Here is a 17,180-nt window from a genome sequence, read left to right on the forward strand (position 1 = left end):
CAGCATTGTGTACCAAGTGGCAAGTAGGGGCTGGAAAACAGACTTTGCATCCTCAAGTTCAGAGTGGACCTTGCCTGAACTCAATCCTTGGGCAGCCTAACACTGGGGCCATTGCAGTTTGGTTCCCCAGAGGGCTGGGACCCTCAGAGAGAAGACAGCACCAGCCAAGCACCACTGGGGAGCCGTGACAGTTTTAGATCCAGAGTCACAGAATCTAAGAATTCAGAACCTTACATTTTAGTCCCCAGCACAGGGCAAGCAGTACCTACAGGAAGGCCACGATTGGGCGCCAGCAGGTGTGCACATTAGAGCTGCCAGGGACTGGCGCCGCCTCCTTTGTGGGTCTCTGGGAGCATGTGATCCTTGTCAAGCAGCATGCACCACTGCAGAGGGACCCAGAGGCCACAGCACGGTCCCCTCTGCTCTTCTCCAAGAATGCAGACAGCAGCAGCCTCAGGGTCTCTGCTCCACAGAACCCAGACCCTCAGGGTGTGAAACAGTGGGGTTCAGACCCAAGCCCCTCACTGCTACTCCCACACACCCTGCTTCTTCTTTTCATGGGCTATTGCTTCTCCTGCTTGGACCAAGCCCCAGACGTGCAGCCCTCTGCCTGCTGACTTTGGGTTGGCCTGCACCGTGGCCACCAGAGTCTACATAGCTATTGCTTCTTTCCTGGCTGGAGAAAAAGACCATCACAAAATCCACTGTGGAGCTGAGGGAGCAAATCATTAGTGCACGCCTGTGTGCGGTGTCCCTGCTCCTTAACTCCAGGCGAGGGCTGTGACCAGCACACTGCAGTGCTGTCCCCAGGGTGCTGTGTGCAAGGTTTCTCCTGCCTAGCAGCAAGCTCACAATCTTGAACTAACCATCTGCTGGGGCTTTCATGAAATAAGATGGAAAAGGCTGCAGGATGGAGAGCTCCTCCGGTCTTCTCTTTCCCTCATCTATGAGCCTTTATTTAATAAAATCAGCTCTCTGAGATGTCAAAGCAACTTGTTAAGCGAATTTCTGGCTTAAACACGCTGTGACTCTCCTAGGAAAGTTGTGAGGGAAATGCAGATGGAGAGGAGCCCCTGGGCAGGAGACCACGAATTCGGGTCCGACACAGGCCCAGAGGCGCATGGGAGGGAGCATGGGTCCGCCCAGCCCACTGAGCAGGCGCCGTGCGCGGGCACCGGGCTCTCCATTAGTGCAAAGAGGAAGGAAGAGGCACAGGACGTGGCCCTGCCTGAGCACAGCAGTGTCGCCCGCCACTGGGAACCCTGGCAGCGATGCCAGCCTTCCTAGTCAGAGGCGGCAGGGACCAGCCTGGAGCGAGGGGGTTGCTGTCCAGCACCAGTGGTGTCGAGCTCCCTAGCTGGTGCTGTCGTGTGGCTGAGGCCCGAATCCACAGCCTCAGTGCTCAGTCTTCCAGAGCTCGCTTGGACACACGGCTTGGCTTTCTCAGTCCTGGCCCAGCTGTCCCACTCTCCAGCCCTCCAGGGGCTTCCGTTAGCTTCCTGCGGTAAGGATGCCAAAACCCACGCCAGCAGCTCAGGCCCCACCCTCCCTAGTGTCACAGGCCAATGTGGTGCCTGCCTTCTAGAAGCTTCTGGATGTAACACGGGCCAAAACTGACCTCTCCTCTCTCCACCCCGAAGTCCCGCCTCCTGTTGGTTCCCCACAGTCTGGCCGTCCAAGTCATAGACGTGGGTGCCCACCTTAGCTTCCCCCCAGCTAACGGTCCAAAGGCCATCATTGTGCCTCCTGGAGCCTCTCGTCCCCCTCCGCTCTTCCATTGCCTCTCAGGCCCCCACCTTCCTTCCAACATGGTGCCCGCTGCAGGCAGAGGGACCTCACCAAAGTGGGCTTGCTAAGAGCTACTGTGGCTTTAAAGTCAAAAGCCTCTCTACTTCTTGTCCCAAAAGTAAATAAGACAATGAGGTGCTATGTGTGAAGGGTTTTAAGCTTCTTAGGAGAAAGACACTTTGGAATAACACAGACGAACATCTTAATTCTTTTCAGTCCCTCTTAAGCATCTTAGTTTACACTGAGACCACTGGAAAAGCCATTCTCGCAGCAACAATGGCTGTGTTTAAGGCTGTTGTATCCTTGCCAAAGCCAGGGCCACCCCTCTCCCGCATCCAGTTAGCAAGGAGTGGATTTTCCCTGGTGGGAAATCCTTGAGCCTCTGGCCTCTCAGTGGGCTTTTCCTAATGGGAACTGCAGACAGGAGCCCCGGTGTGTTACTGTTGCCCTTCTCGTCCTGCTGTGAGCCAAGCAAAATGCACATGGAGGGCCTGGGATGTAGTTCAGTGGTTCTGCTGCCTGCCTTGTAAGTGCAAGGACCTGAGTTCAAACCCCAGTACCGAAAACAAAAAACAAAAACAAAACGCACATGGACTCTAGACCCAAGGGATTCAAGAGCTTGGGATTGTGCTGAGACTGGCAGGGCCACTGCTGGCTTGAGTTGTGGTTGTTTGGACCCTCGGGCGAACCATTCCACTGGATGTGGAAGTTAACTCTGTTCCTTTCACTTGCTTGCCCCTGTGGGCCGGCGGGGGAATTCCACGCTTCCTGCATTTCTTAGCACCCACCTGCAAAGGGTTCCCTTTCCCAAGCCAGTCACCTGCGCTGGGGACACTCAGGCTGTGTGAAGGGCTTTGGAAGGGTGCGACTGTTATAGAAAGAAACAGAAAACACTTCCCAAGAGAGGTCTTTGCCAGTAACAGGAGAGTGCCTGCATTTGCAGGACAACACCTACTGCAGGTCCCCCTGGACACAGGCCCCTTGTACGGGCGAGGGCTGGATGTAGGGCCTAAGCAACGCCAGTGCCTGCCTGACCTCCTGCTGTTACGCAGCAGGGCTCTGTAGTTGTTGCCATGGGACACACGTGCCTGCTCCAAAGCATCCTGACCTTGTCCCGTGTCATCCCCTGTCATCCTTTCCCCAACAGGAAGGTCACAGAAGTTGTAATCATCTTGTCCTCCAGGGCATTGATGTCCCATCAAGGAAGTGTGATTACTAGATCAGTCCACTGATTGGTTTGGCTCAGTTCTGGGTAGGATTAAGGGTGCTACCAGCCCTAAGGGGGTACAGCTTGGATAAGATACATAGGGACAGAAAGAAGGCTGCCGGGGTCACTGCTGGCTGTTTTGCTGCCTTACCCACCCCCTCCTCCTCCTCCTCCTCCTCCTCCTCCTCTTCTTCCTCGCTCCTCTGCCGTGCCACCTTGCCTTGGAGCCAACTATGAACTGAAACCTCTGCAAACTGTAAAATATAACGCACCTTTCCTTCTTCAACTTTGGGTGTTGGGTATTTTTGTCTCAGCAACAAGAAAAGTGACTAAGATGGGAGGCTACATCAGGCCGACCTCCAAGGTCTCCAGAAGGTCCTGGCTGGGGTGGGGTGTGCCACATGCTGAGGACAGCAGGGAATGGGGCCCCCGGCTCGGGGGGTGCATCTAGAAAAGGCCAGAGAGGCTATGGCTATGCTTTAGTAACCCAGAGGTGAGAAGAATGTGGGAAGATTTCAATCAGAAATTTTGATCCTCTGTGATATAAAAACCCATCCAGTGACCATATGAAGCCTGCTATGATCTGGGGATGATGGGATGCAGGGACGGGGGGCGGTCAGAAGCTTCTGCTGGGGACATGACAGCCCAAGAGGGTGGTGCTGGGGAGGGCAGGGGGTGGAGTGAGGGCAGAATTGGCCAGGCTTGGTGGGGACCGGCTGTGGTGTGCCTGGAGGAGGGGATGGTGAGTCAGAAGACGCCGGGAGGAAATGGCGAGTCAGGCTGGGCCACCATGAGCCTGAGGGCAGAGAGCAGGTAGGAAGCATGGAAGGGTCTAGGAGAAGGAGGGATGGGAGCCTGGGAAGCAGAGGGAGGGGCAGCAGAGATGGGGGAGGTGGGATGAGGCAGGAGGAGGGCTGGGGGTCTGGGGCCTGAACGGAAGACACAGTGGAGGAGGAGGGGAGGGGAGAATCCAGGTCACAGGACACAGGGCCATCCTTGATGCTAGGAGAAGATGGAGGGGAAGGATGGGAGTGGCTGGTGGTGCACAGTGCTGCTGGGGGCTTGGAAATGAGGGGGTTGCCAGTGGCTGTGGCAGAAATAGAGGGGCAAAAGCCAGGGCGCAGGCTGCGGAGGGATGCCTGGGACAGAGGCGGAGAGGACAGGAGAGTTCTTTCCAAAGGGTGGGTGGACGGTGAGCCTGGGGAGGTGGGTGCAGGGCTGAGGGTGGACAGATGGGATGTGGTGGGGAGCGGGACTGGTCCTCCTCACCCTGGCGCCTGGGGGTAGGTAGGGCCTGCTCTAGGTGGGGTAGAGTCCTGGGCAGGTGTGCCAGGCAGGTGCCCGTGCTAGGAGATGGTCTTTTCCTTCTAGCAGTGTTACAGCGGCTCCCATTCATCAGCGAGAGTTTCAGAGTGCAGGGACCTGCACAGGCGATGCCTTCCCCTGCTCCGTCTGCCGACCGCCCCTTGCCCTGCCCACAGGTGCAACAGTGGGATCACTCCTCCCACGCTGCCCTGCACACTTCGTGGTCTGCTCTGTATGAAGCTTATCCTCTCTCACCATGTTAACTCGAGCCACCACTGTCCTCGGTTCTTCTTGTTTCTGAACATCTAAACCACTTCTGCCCTTGCCCCAAATCTATCTGCTCAGAGGAGCATTTCAGCGAGCAGTCCGTCATTCCCGTAGAGGGAATCTGCTGGGCAGAAGGGACACACCACCCTCCAGGGCATCTGCCTGTCTACCCCAGGGCAGACCTGTCTGCACCCCTGCAGCAGTACTGGAGTGCCTGCCTGGTCTCCTGTGCCCTGCTCCTCCAGGAGTATTCACCATAAAAAGCTCTGCCAATTTGCTAATGAAAAATGGTATCCTTTGCTCTTTTAATTTCCATTTAGCTATGCAAAGGGTTCTCTTAAATTACCCACAGATAGTTTGAGGTCATGGGCAATTAAATGTAATTAATTCATAATTGGACTTCGCGGAAGTTGTATGGGACAGTTCACCGGAACTGCCAGCAGAGGGCTCTTCAGTCCCATCAAATGTCACCATGGGCTCCGCGTTCTGTGCCAATGGGAATCGGCCGAGTTTCCAGAGTGCTTTTCCATCAGGCCTTTCCATCCCCGCGGGGTCTTGTGGGTTTGGTTTTTTTCACCCTCCAAGGGACATCACTGAACAGTCACCATCGGGAGCAGCACCTTGGACAAGGGGGCCTAGCGCTTGAAGCTCACCGGGTTTTGGCACTTGAGTTACTGAGCTGCTCCCAGGGTTTTCAGGCTCCCTGGCAGGGGCCCTTTCTGCTTGCTGTAGGAACAAAAGGAACAACGCAGCTTCACTTTTTCCAGACAAAGCCCCTCAGTTTACCAAACTGGCAAGGAACACTTGTTCCTTTGCCCCACACCTGCGATGCAGGATCTGTGAGGTGTGGGCTCCCAGGCAGGAGGAGGGGACACCTTGCCTGTGTGGCCTCCTGGGACTGGGTGCCCAGGTGCTGCTGAGCTGGGGGATGGGAGTTGAGGTGGTTGTAGGTTACTGGGGGGCTCACATTCCTGTACTGTGGTCCCCTGGAGTCTTTTAAAACACACTCCATATGTGAAGTCCTTCTGTTCTGCCTCCTGCTATTTAAAAATGACACCGTGAATTTCTATTTCCCTGTGACACCTTTCAGTATCATCACAGGTGTTATTTATTTCAAGTGTTGCCTGGAGGTTGGCTTAACTGATTACTTTATAAACAGTTGGCTTAACAGATTAATTTGTAAAAGACAATCAGGAGAGGGTCAGGAGCCTGGCTGGGCTGACCCTGGGTGGAAAGGAAGGCAGACTGAGGCAGAGGAGAGAAACAGAGGGAGCTGGGTGTGCAGGGGGTAAGGGATGGGGTGGGCAGTTGCTCTGATGGGTCACACGTTGGGCAGCAGGTCAGCAAGAGCTGCAGGCACCCACGGGTGCTGTACTGACGATCCTGGAGTATCCAAGGGCAGGGAGTTAGGATGGTGGCACCAGGCCCGCCATCTGTCTCACCACACAGCGAAGTCGCCCCTGCTGGCTGCTCACTATGTCACTGCACGCAAGGTCTCACCAGGTCTTCCCAGGGCCTGGCCAGCTGGGGAAGCCAGGCCCTGCGGGCGTGCACAGCCCTGTCACCTTCCCGGGAATCTCCCAGGCTCCCCATGCACTTCTGGCTTAGGTACAAATTCTTTTCCATCTGTGGCATCCAGCCCGGCCCCACAGGAGCCTCTGTGTGCCCTGACTGACAGCCTTGAGGTGCGTTCTCACACCCTGCCCTGCACCCTCCCTCCTGCAGGTAAAGCTGTCCCTGGGGCACATGGAGGCCGTCCCTTGCTTCCTTCCTCTCAGAGCCCCTGTCTAGTAACAGCCTGCCACCCACTGTACCACTACCCGGCCCTCAGTCATGGGGCTTTGTCCTTTCTTTTTTCCTTTTTTTTTGTCTTTGCAGGTGAAGGTGTCCCAGATTTTGAGAACGGTCCCTGCATGACTTGGTTTCGATCCCTTCACCCACTTGGGCTCTCTGCACTGTCCCCTCAGGACCAAGGGCTGCTATTCTGGGCCAGTGGAAGCCAGGGCAGAGGCCTCGCTGGCCACCCTGGGGCCCGCACCCCACCGCAGAGATATCCGATGGGTGTGGTCTTTGAAAAGACACAGGAGAGGACTCCAGAACTGCTTCCAGAAGTGGCAAGAATGATAAGTGTGCTAGAGGCAAGGGGAAATGCTCTGAAGGACGTTGATGGCTTTGTGTCTTTCACCATAATACAAATTTTAAATTTAAACATTCATCGTAGTTTTTGATCACACCTGTGTATGGGAACTCCATGTTCTTTCAATTGCTTTAAAAACAAATTCTGCAGCCAGGTGCTTGTAACCCCAGCATTCTGGGAGACTGAGGCAGGCAGATTGCTAATTTGAGCCCAATCTGGGAAAACCAGTGAAGCCTTGTCTTAAAATAAAAGACAAAAAAGGGCTGGGGGCTGGGAATGTAGGTCAGTGAAAAAAGGTTTTGGGTTTGGTCTCCAGTATTGCTAAATAAAAATTTTTTTTCTGTGTTAAAAAAGAAAAGGCCCTCCCCAGTGCAAAAAAAAAAAAAAAAAAAAAAAAAAAAAAAAAAAAAAAAAAAAGAAGAAGAAGAAGAGGTCCTGATGTCCTGATGCCTGTCTGTGCTCTGTCCCTCCGCCTGGAACTGCCTTCCCTGTGGAAGGGGACCTCGCCTTCTCCAAGCAGACCCACGCAGGACTTAGGTAACAAGTCCTGCAGCTTCACATCTGCCGCTGCACCTAAGGCCGGGCCCTCCCCCTCCCTCTCCCCTCAGATCTCTGCTCGGGGCCCTCACTGGCCTGTCCTGAGTGGAGCAGAGACTCACATACTTACCCCACCCATCCTGCCCTCGGCTGGAGACCACCCAGCCCTCTGCTCCTGGGCCACTCTCTAATGCTGGCCCCGGGGGCGGTCAGGTCCCTGGGCAGGAGGAGGAAGAGGAGCCCAGAACTCCAGCGGGCAGACAGCACCTCTTCCCTGCCCCTGAGCGCAGGCTGATGAGTTTCCCCGGGCTCCCTGCTCTAGTTGGGGACTGGGGGTCAGAGCCGTGGCTGTGGAGAAAGCGACTCTGCAGATGGGAATCAGGAGAGGGGGTCCCCAGGGGTCTCCGCAGGAGAGGAGGTCCCCAGGGGACCCAGGAGCTGCTCCTCCCAGCTGACCTTCGGCCCTGGAGCTCCCCTGGGGCAGGGCAGGAAGCCCACCCTTGCCCAGAGCCAGCTGGGGCCAGTGTGATTGCTTTTGAGTCAGGCTAGGCTTATATCTAGACTCCAGCCCTTCTGGTTCCTTTGTATTTTTGGTTAAATCCAGCACTCTGAAACATAATTTTCGTATTTGTAAAGTGGGGATGTTAATTCCTGTCTCATCAGGGTGTTGGCACAATTCAAAGGGAAAGAAGGTGTAACACTCCTTGGCACCGGCCTCACTCCTGGCTGGAGGTCAACAAAAGCCCCTTCTACTCCTCTGTCCCTTGATTTACTACTGTAAAAGTCCAGGCACGAGATGGGAAGATCAAGTTCAGCTGGAGCACCTTAGCAAGACCTTGTCTCAAAAAGGCTTGGCGTACAGCTCAGCATTCCCAGACTCAGCCCCCAGTACCAGAACAAGCACACAAAATGACCACAACGATAAACAAAACAAAAGTCCCCCAGCCCCTGGACCCAGACGAGGCTGGTGCTGGCGCATTGGTCATGGGTAATGAATAGTTCTGCCTCATGACTCCTTTAGTCTGTGAAACACGCATTCAACAGTCATCATTGTTACCCTAGGTATTCATACATTAGATGAATATATTTCTAATTTTCCAAGACCCTCATCTCCTTTTCCACACGTAGCTTTGTTCTCACAGATAATGTGAAATGACAGCTGTTTACTTGTGCAATAAACATGTTTCTTAAAGGAAATGCTCTTTCCTCACTTGGCATCCTGTTCAGTTATTGTCTGTAAAAGAAAGCAACCCTTTACAAAACGATGGTAACAGAAGGGACCTGAATTCGGGTCGTGCAGCAAACCAGTGACAGCTTCCCTGGTGTGTTTTCAGGGATGTCACCAACAGTCCCCCAAGGAACCCCCAACCGTTTCCCTACAGTCTAGTTCTTCCCTCTCCAGAGACTAAGTCACAAGCAGGAATTCTTTACGAGGAGAGGCGATGAGCAGTCTGGCCCTGCTGTTTTCCCACCTTCTCCAGCAAACCCCACAGATCCCTGTTTTGCTGTCCTCCCACCCTGGCCTGCGCCTTTCGCTTTGCACACACAGTGACAGTGACAAGCTCCAGCTTCCTGCTCGTCACTGCCAGCCCTCCCCCTTCCCTTAATTAAAAGCAAATACCTCTTTGCAATGCAGATGGCTTCTCTGTCAGTCACCAGGAGCACAGTGGCCTCGCTGAGATGCTCCATTTCTAATTGAATGCCCCACTCCCCAGGCCTCCGGGTCTCTCATTAATCAGTTACACACACAGGAAAGGTGAAGCTTAATGAGGTGTGTGTCAGGCACTCTGACATAAGGCTGCTTGGCTCGATAAATGTGTGGCTCCACATGTTAATTATTTGACATTCAGCATTTTGTGGTCCTCATAATGTCAGTTTGTGATAATTTCACTAAGTACAAAGATAGCTCATCTGATATCAAGACAAAGGCTCTCAGCAATAGGAACAGATAACCCCGTAGAGTGAGGATGCAGTGATCAGGATGGCATTGGCTCTGCCCCACTTGGTGAGCAGGAAAAGAGACCTGGAGTGCCGCCCATCCCCAGGTGAGCTGCCAAACGAGGTTCCAGTACTGCAGGCCATGGGCTGGTCTATGCGAGGTCACACAGCAGCACTGCAGCCCAGGAAAGGCACTGTGCTTCTGCTTTTTTACCAGGAAAATGTGAACAGTGACAGGCCCTGCCTCATAGGCTGTGAGAGTCGAGTGTGTTGGTACACAGTGGAGTGTACAGCAACATCTGGGATATTTAATTGCTTAGAAAACGCTGTTTTTGTGTTTATGGGCTTCTGTCTGCTACTCGACAGTGTCAAATGTCAACAGAACCGAATGTTCAGGAAGAACAGATTCAGGTGCTCTTTCTGGCAAAAGGATGGGTTTCTTTTACTTTTCCTGTGAAGACCTTAGGGCTAAGAGCTTGGAGGCTTCAAAGTGCAGCTCATCTCTAAAGCATCAGCTGGTCTGTGAAGTGTGTACAGCAGAGCAGACCTCAGTGAAGAGCAGCAGTGGGAAAACTGAAACAACTGAGCCCAAACCTTCCACTGCCAATCAGAGGTGCTTGGTGAACAGTGCTTCCGTTGCAACCTCGAAGGGAAGACCTAAGGCAGTTGCCTAGGACCAGGGCAAAATCAAAACAAACTGATATTAATGACACAGGAGACGAAGCCTCTCCAAGTTCAAGTGGATCAGCCAGCAATTTAACTGCTTACTAGAATGAAGCTCAGCTTGCTTTGGGGCTTCTGCACAGCGTCTAATGTATATTAAAAGTTATTAGCCATATGAGGAAGTAGAAATGTGTGATGCATACTCAAGAAAGATTAGTCAAACAGTGAACTCCAGGATGTTCCCTATAGGAAAAATCAGATAAGGACCACAGGGCAACTTTAAGATCAAAGACTTAAAGGCAAAGATGGTCATATTGAATGAACACGTGGAGAACTGCAGCAGATAAATGAAAATCAATCATAATATGCAAGTGCAAATTCTAGAACTGGAGAGTATAATATCAGAAATAAAAAACCTATAAGATGAGTTTATCAACAGTTTGGAAATGGTAGAAGAAAGGTTAGGTTGACTTAAATATGGATTAGGAGAAATTATTCAATGTGGGAATTAGAGATAATGCTCTGTGACTTGTGGAGCAGTAATAAGTAAATTGTATGCAACAGGAAAGACAGCACAGGTCAAAATATGTTTTTTTGGGGGGAAATAGCCCCAATTCTCTAAATTTGGTTTAAAACATATATTTTTAGGCTCAGTGCATATAGCAAGCCACAAGCAGAACAAATACAACAAACAACAGACAAGAGTGCCTAGCCATATAATAGTTGAACTGGTAAAAAGCAAAATAAAGAGATAACCTTAGAAACATTCTGAGAATAATGACACATTACAGGTAGGAGATAAATAATTCAAATGTCTGGGAACATTTTCTTAGAAATAATGGAAGTCAGAAGACAATGGAATGATGCTGAGGATATGATATGCCACCTCTGAATTCCTTACTGGCAAAAATATCCCTAAAAAGTAAAGGCAATGTGAAGGAAATCTAAGAGAAATGAATTGAAGCTGAGGAAATTTGCTATCACCAAACTTGCACAAGAAGAAATGCTAAAGGAAGTCCTTCAGTTGAAAGGGAAAGGACATTGGGTGGAGAGGTGGGTTGGCTGAGAGGGATGGAGAGCTCTGAAATGCTAAACCAGAGATACACATTGCAGAGGGCATTCTACTGTGGTGTCTGTAACACTTCTAGGTGGAAAATGTGTGATGATAAAAGCTTAAAGGACGGGAATAATAAATGCATGATATTGTTGCCAGGATCTCCCACTTTGTGTAAAATGGTACAACGTTGATGCCACAGAACCACCAAGTTAAGAATGACTCTCAAAAATCCATGGGACAACCACTGAGAAATAAAGGACACAGCATTGCTCAAAAGACAAAGGATATAGTTACATGAAATAACAACAACAAAAAAGCGGAATTAAAAGAATGCCGGAAAAGGGAAATAGAATAAGAAAACCAACAGATTATAAACAGCAAAATGATAGCATAACTATACGAATGATTGCATTTAATATAAACACAGCAAACACTTCAATTAAATGGCATATATTGTCAGACTAAATAAGAAAAAAACAAAAAAGCAATTAAAAGAATGCCGGAAAAGGGAAATAGAATAAGAAAACCAACAGATTATAAACAGCAAAATGATAGCATAACTATACGAATGATTGCATTTAATATAAACACAGCAAACACTTCAATTAAATGGCATATATTGTCAGACTAAATAAGAAAAAAACCAACTACATGCTATGGGAAAGGTACTTTATAAAGACACAGATACATTTAAAATAAGAGTATAAAAACATATGACAGTAAACCTAAAGAAAGCTAATGTGGCTACATTAATTTCAGACCAGGTAGATTTCAAGACAAGGATTATTATCCAGAGACAAAAAGGAACATTTTATAATGGAAAAGTGATCAGGAAGGCAGCATCCTAAGCATGGCTGTGTCTCACAAAGGTGCCTCGGCATAGAAGAGGCAAAGCTGACAGACCTGTTGAGAGGAAAACAGCCATCCACACAGCAGTAAGGTCTGGCACTGTCAGTCATCGACAGAGCAATTACAGAAGGAAAAGTCAGTAAGAAAACAAAAAGACAAGCCACAGAATGAGAGAACACACTCACAACATGCATGTCTGACAGAGATTTGCATCCAGAGGGCAATAAGAGCTCTCACGAATCACATCACCAAGGATCCCATCAAAGGCAGGCAAATGACATGAACAGACATTTCACCAAAGGAAGTTATGCAAGGGGCCCAAAGCACACGAAAACAGCAGCTATGCATGAAGATGGAATGCTGGTGGGGCCCCCATGGGCTCAAATCCTTCATGATTATCGAGAGAACAAAAGAGAGTGGGAATGTCCCAGATGCTGCAGCGACAGAATCACATGTTAAGGGGAGAAATCCCGTTGTGGTCACTTGTTTTGATATGCTGCATTAGTGTGCGGGAGAAGCGTCCATTCTTATCAGTGGGTCACACCCATAACTGTTCCATTTCTCACCACCACCCACTCTACAGGACCCCAGGAAGCAGACCTGTGGGCTCCACCACAATCCCCAAGGAACGGAGCTCTGCAGTTCACACCAATGAGAAATACAAAAACCTGTAAATATCAGATGCAGACTATTACAGCGAGGTGAGCTGAGGAAAGAAATGGTGGATTTAATTTTCAACAAGACATACCCGGGCTACGAAGTTTCCTGTGGCCAGAGTAGGCAGGTCTGGGTGGCATGGAAGGATATTTATGCAAAAAAAGAAGCTTTTTCTGAGTGCAGTATGTCCAGCCAGATGGGATGCAGAATTCATTTGCAGGAGGACCCAGTGGGGAGGTTTAAGCGCTTCCTGACCTTAAAGAGGTGTTTGCAGGAACTGATGTGATGTGAAAGCAGGAGGAGAATGGGAAACCAAGAAACTCTGTAAGTACCTTGAAGACGACATGCAGCATCATCTGAAGCCCACTCTTGCCAGGGTACTTCCCGGCGATGTTGGCTGCGGACAGGTTGAAGAGGTTGGCTCCCGTTTCAGTGCAGATGGCGTGGACCAGCATTTTCTTCCCCACCCCGGATGGCCCGGCCAGCAGGAGCGACTTCACCAATGGGGCTTTCTCATGCACTGCTGCAGAGCCTGAAAAGGGCAGGGGCACAGCTCTAAGATCCCGCAGAAAAGCCTGCATGTCTCACGTGGGGACATCCCAGACTGCAAGGGCACTGTGGAACCCCAGCACTGCCACCGAGGAAGGCATGGAGTGCACGTCCAGCTATGGTACCCCTTGCACTCCCGTGGGCTCCCTGATCCTCTAATTTGTAAGTCAGGGCCATGGTGGGGCTCCAGGGTCTTTGTGATCCCTCAACACATTCTCCCCTCCCACTCTTTCTTTGTACTTCTTTCAAATTCACACGTTTAAAAGAGCATTAGGGGGATAACTATCCACTTCTGGCTTTTTCTTTCTTTCTTTTCTTTTTTTTTTTTTGAGAGCAACATTAAATCTTCTGAAATGTTCAGAAAGGAATGGAGACACACTGGTGATAAGGGGCTGGAAGTGTTTATTTCCAGAACCCTCTTTCTAGCATGTAGTGATGTTCGTGAGATAAGGGGAAGGCCACAATCCAGGCGGAGAACGGCCAGGACTTCGGTCCCCCACCTTTGCTTCTGGACTGTCTAGCGGAGCTGGTCTGATTCTTGGTGATAAGGTGAGCTGAGCTGGAGTCAATCAGAGGTCTCACCTTTCACTCTCAAGCGCATAGCTCTCCACTCATGTCCTTAGTCTCTGATGCAGAGAACACAGGCAGAGCTCTCCTGGGCACTAGGTAATTGATAGGTGGGCTACATTCAGTCCTGGCCAGCATCACGGAGGAACCATCTACAATCATGTCAGTTTGCCTTTGATCAACTTCCAGGCTTTCTGTGATCAGCTGTTAAGATGCCAGTGTAATTGGTATCATTCTTTTCCTTTCTTTCTTGTATAACTGAAAAGATACAGGAAGTTTACAGGGCTTCCTTGGTTCACAAACTTCATTTGTCCCACGATTCCAGGGCAGGTGGCTGTGTTCATGTTTGTGTGGGGAAGGTGGCCACAGTTGTGCTCAGTACCCGATTCCCAGAAGCAAAATTATGAGGACTGCTTCTGTTTGCCAACCAAATTGTTTGCAAACAGAAGTGTTTGTGAACAGAGGCATTACAGTACTTGACAGTTGGAAATTGAATTTTGACAGTTATAAATCGCTCTCCATATAAACTTGGAAAACAGTTTTGAACAAGTTCTTTTTAGAGTGAGATCCAGTGAGCGTGCCTCATTAGTGGTCAGCAACAGCGTATGATGAGGAGACAGAAGCCAGAAGAGAGGAGCCACTCATCTATTACTGCTGGACAAAGTTGCTCCATCGCGGTGTCCCCACACTTTTCCCTCTGTGTCATGGTGTCCAGAGTCTGGCCACATTCGTGCAGGGTTTGTTCTGTGCTTGGTGTCTGGTGAACATGGGACATGCCCAGGGTTTCTATGTGGACCTGGTGTCATCAGGGCCAACGCAAGAGGCCGGTTACTGTCCATCCTTTCCCTCCACCTCGTCGCTTGCACCTGGCCAGCTGGGCCAGGCAGGGGTCCCTGATGCCAGCAGTAGCCCTGTTGGGCAGGCACGCACCTTGCAGGTCTCCGGTGGGATGTGGTTGAGCGAATGGTCTTTGGGGTGGGCACACAGGGCTCGGCCAAGCCACCACTCCTGAAGGCTGGGGTGGCAAGGCCCATGAGGTGGCAGAGAAGAGTGTCCATGTCCCAGCCTGGTGGGCCACGAGGTACCCAAGGACTCCTGGTTTTGCAGCTCAGGCACTGTCCTCCTCTCTGCCAATCTTCACTATGGAAGATTGCTTTGTATGGCCCCGACTGGGGGCCATGTGTGTTCGTGTGTCTGTGTGTGTGTGTGTGTGTGTGTGTGTGTGTGTGCGCGCGCGCACGTGCGCACCTGCACAAATAAAAATGATCTGATATTTGCTGCCAAGAGTTTACAGTCAGAGGGGAGCTGAGGCCCTGTTACAGGAGGCAAATGGTGCTCAGCTCTGTGAGCCACATGATCTTACAGGAGAACTGGAGTCAGCGGGGTGCAGTGCTTATAACTGTTGCTGTGGTTCTCTGGGAGAGACTGGAGTGCTCTAGCTCTTAGCACCTGCCTTCTCCAGCTTTCAGAGGACTGCAGAGTAGGAGAGGGCCAGGTTCTGGGTGCTGAGCCCAGATTTGCCCCTTCCTGGTCCTCACCATCTCGGAGATACTTACCAATCTATAAGAGCCGGACAGTGTCCGCCTGCCCGGCTCTGGTGGGAAATGGGACCATGGGTGTGAATCTCCAAAGAAAAGGCCAGAGATTTGCTGCCAGGAGTTCAAAGCTGGCCCTCCTGCCTCTCCTCCTGATCTTCTGGGCCCAGATGGACACATCCCGGGATTTCTCTGCCTGCCACGGGACGTTGGGCCCTCCAGCCTGGTCCTGGGACCTGAGGTCCTGGGGTGGGGCTGTCTCCTGGCCAGGTGTGGAAAATGACCGTGTGGGCCTGTGAGAAGGCTCAGGTTTGTCAGAGCCCCAGAAGAAAGCCACGCTCCTTTCTGTGCTGGACTCCACCCTGACACGGGAGGTCCTCCCTCATACACTGCAGGAAGGCAAGCACAGCGCAGGGACAGTGCCCACGGGGCTGCCGTCACCGTCCAGGTCATCTCGGTCTGGGCTGGCACCTACAGGCGCTCCTGTGTGCACAGTCCCCCTCCTGATTGTTTCTGCACTCTGGACGGATGCGGAGGAACACAGGTCCTCGGCTGGAGAACCAGTGCTGGCAGCTGCAGGACACAGCAGGTTCTGTTACAAAGGCAGCCCCTCCCAGTGGCTCCCAGAGGCTCTCTGGTCAGGTGGGACGCACACAGCTCCTGCCAGGAAGTACAGGCCAGGTGTGGGTGCCACGCCCGGGCTGAGCGGCTCTGCTGCCCCCCCAGGGGGTGTGGTTCGTCCATACCAACTTACTCTGTCCCCCAAACATGGCGCTTATTTATATTACACAGCCGGCTGGCTGGCTGTGTATAAGTGTTCCACCCAAACCCCACTTGCTGTTTCCCACACGAGCTTAGAAGAGGATTCAGGCATTTCTTGCAAACAGCTTTCAGTTCTTAGGTGAAAGTGGGACGGTGTTAAAAGTGCTTACACGACCCCGTCTCATTTGAAAGCATGTGAAACAGTGACTTCTCTCTTCCTTCCTGTCTCCCTCCCTCCTGTCTTTCTTCCTCTTCCTTTTCTGTCTCTCTCTTTCTGTCTCTGTCTCTTTCTCTCTCATTTTTTTCTTTCAGTGCTGGGGATTGAGTCCAGGGCCTTTGCACAGAACTACACCCCCAGCCCTTCTCTATTTTTTATTTTAAGACAGGGTCTTGCTAAATCACTAAGTTTTCCAGGCTGGGCTCAAACTTTTGATCCTCCTGCCTCAGCTACCCAAGTGCTGGGATTACAGGTGCGCCCCACCAGGCCCAGCTCAAGGGCAAATTTCTGTTTTACTGGCTATGGCAAACAGCAGTGGGGCACTGTCCCTGCTTGGCTGGTTCGGGTCACACAGGGACTGAAGCCACAGACCGGAGAGCCACCTTTCCCACGGTACTGGGCACACCTCCAGGTTTGGTCTAGGATGGCGGACTGCAGAGAAGTCTGGCAGACCCGGGACCCAGACACAGAGGTCACATGTGTGGAGGAGGTGCAAGGCTCCCTGACTTTCTCTGGCCTGGGCCCAAAGACAGCGCAGATGCTGCCCCGCCATCCCCTTTGGAGCCCGGGAACACACTACCCACACAAAGCCAGCGAGGCCGGGGATTTGGCTCAGTGGTGCCACCGCCTGCCTTGCAAGCCCAAGGTCCTGAGTTCGATCCCTGGTACCCCCTCCAAAAACAAGAATTACTGGCAGGAAAAGTCAAGCTGGTGACAAACAGGAGCCCAGCATGAAAGGCAGCCGGCGGCACCGCCCCTGTGTGGGCCAGGAGCTCAGCTCACCTAGCGGCAGGATCCCATAGAGTGTGATGAGCTGCCGCACATCCAGAAGCGAGGGCATGGGCTCTAAGGACATGTGGCGCAGCGTGGTCCCCAGGTAGCTGTATTCGCCTGTGGAGGAAGGAGCCCCAGGGTCAGTGGATGGGAAACCGTGCCGGAGCCCGAGTTCAGCATTCTCCGGTCCTAGGGCACAGTTATGGAGAGCCCTTGTAAACAGCACATCTTTTCTCAGAAAAAAAGGTTTGAGGAAAATTCAGGCAGGAAAGTGTGGCTGTACTAGCTATAGTATCCGGGAATTATGTTGACTATTATGTTAGCCTAATTCTTTTGCTGTCTTTTTTTTTTTTTTTTTTTTTTTTTTTTTT

At 51.4% G+C, this 17,180-nt stretch overlaps 1 protein-coding gene across 3 annotated transcripts in view; it reads right to left on the reverse strand.

The window, feature by feature from the left end:
- Iqca1 (IQ motif containing with AAA domain 1) overlaps window positions 1-17,180 on the reverse strand; it is a 125,196-nt gene that overhangs the window by 13,505 nt on the left and 94,511 nt on the right. For 2 of the 3 annotated variants that reach the window (XM_010626120.2, XM_010626118.2), the window contains 2 exons: window positions 16,819-16,926; window positions 12,738-12,937 (listed from right to left, as the gene is read on the reverse strand). In XM_010626120.2, the coding sequence (XP_010624422.1) occupies window positions 12,738-12,937; window positions 16,819-16,926 (308 nt within the window). The remainder of the gene's footprint in view (window positions 1-12,737; window positions 12,938-16,818; window positions 16,927-17,180) is intronic. The other variant, XM_010626119.2, reaches the window with a different exon arrangement.

This window comes from Fukomys damarensis, unplaced genomic scaffold (assembly GCF_012274545.1).
Source record: "Fukomys damarensis isolate Sample0158 unplaced genomic scaffold, DMR_v1.0_HiC HiC_scaffold_16, whole genome shotgun sequence".
Taxonomy (NCBI): domain Eukaryota; kingdom Metazoa; phylum Chordata; class Mammalia; order Rodentia; family Bathyergidae; genus Fukomys; species Fukomys damarensis.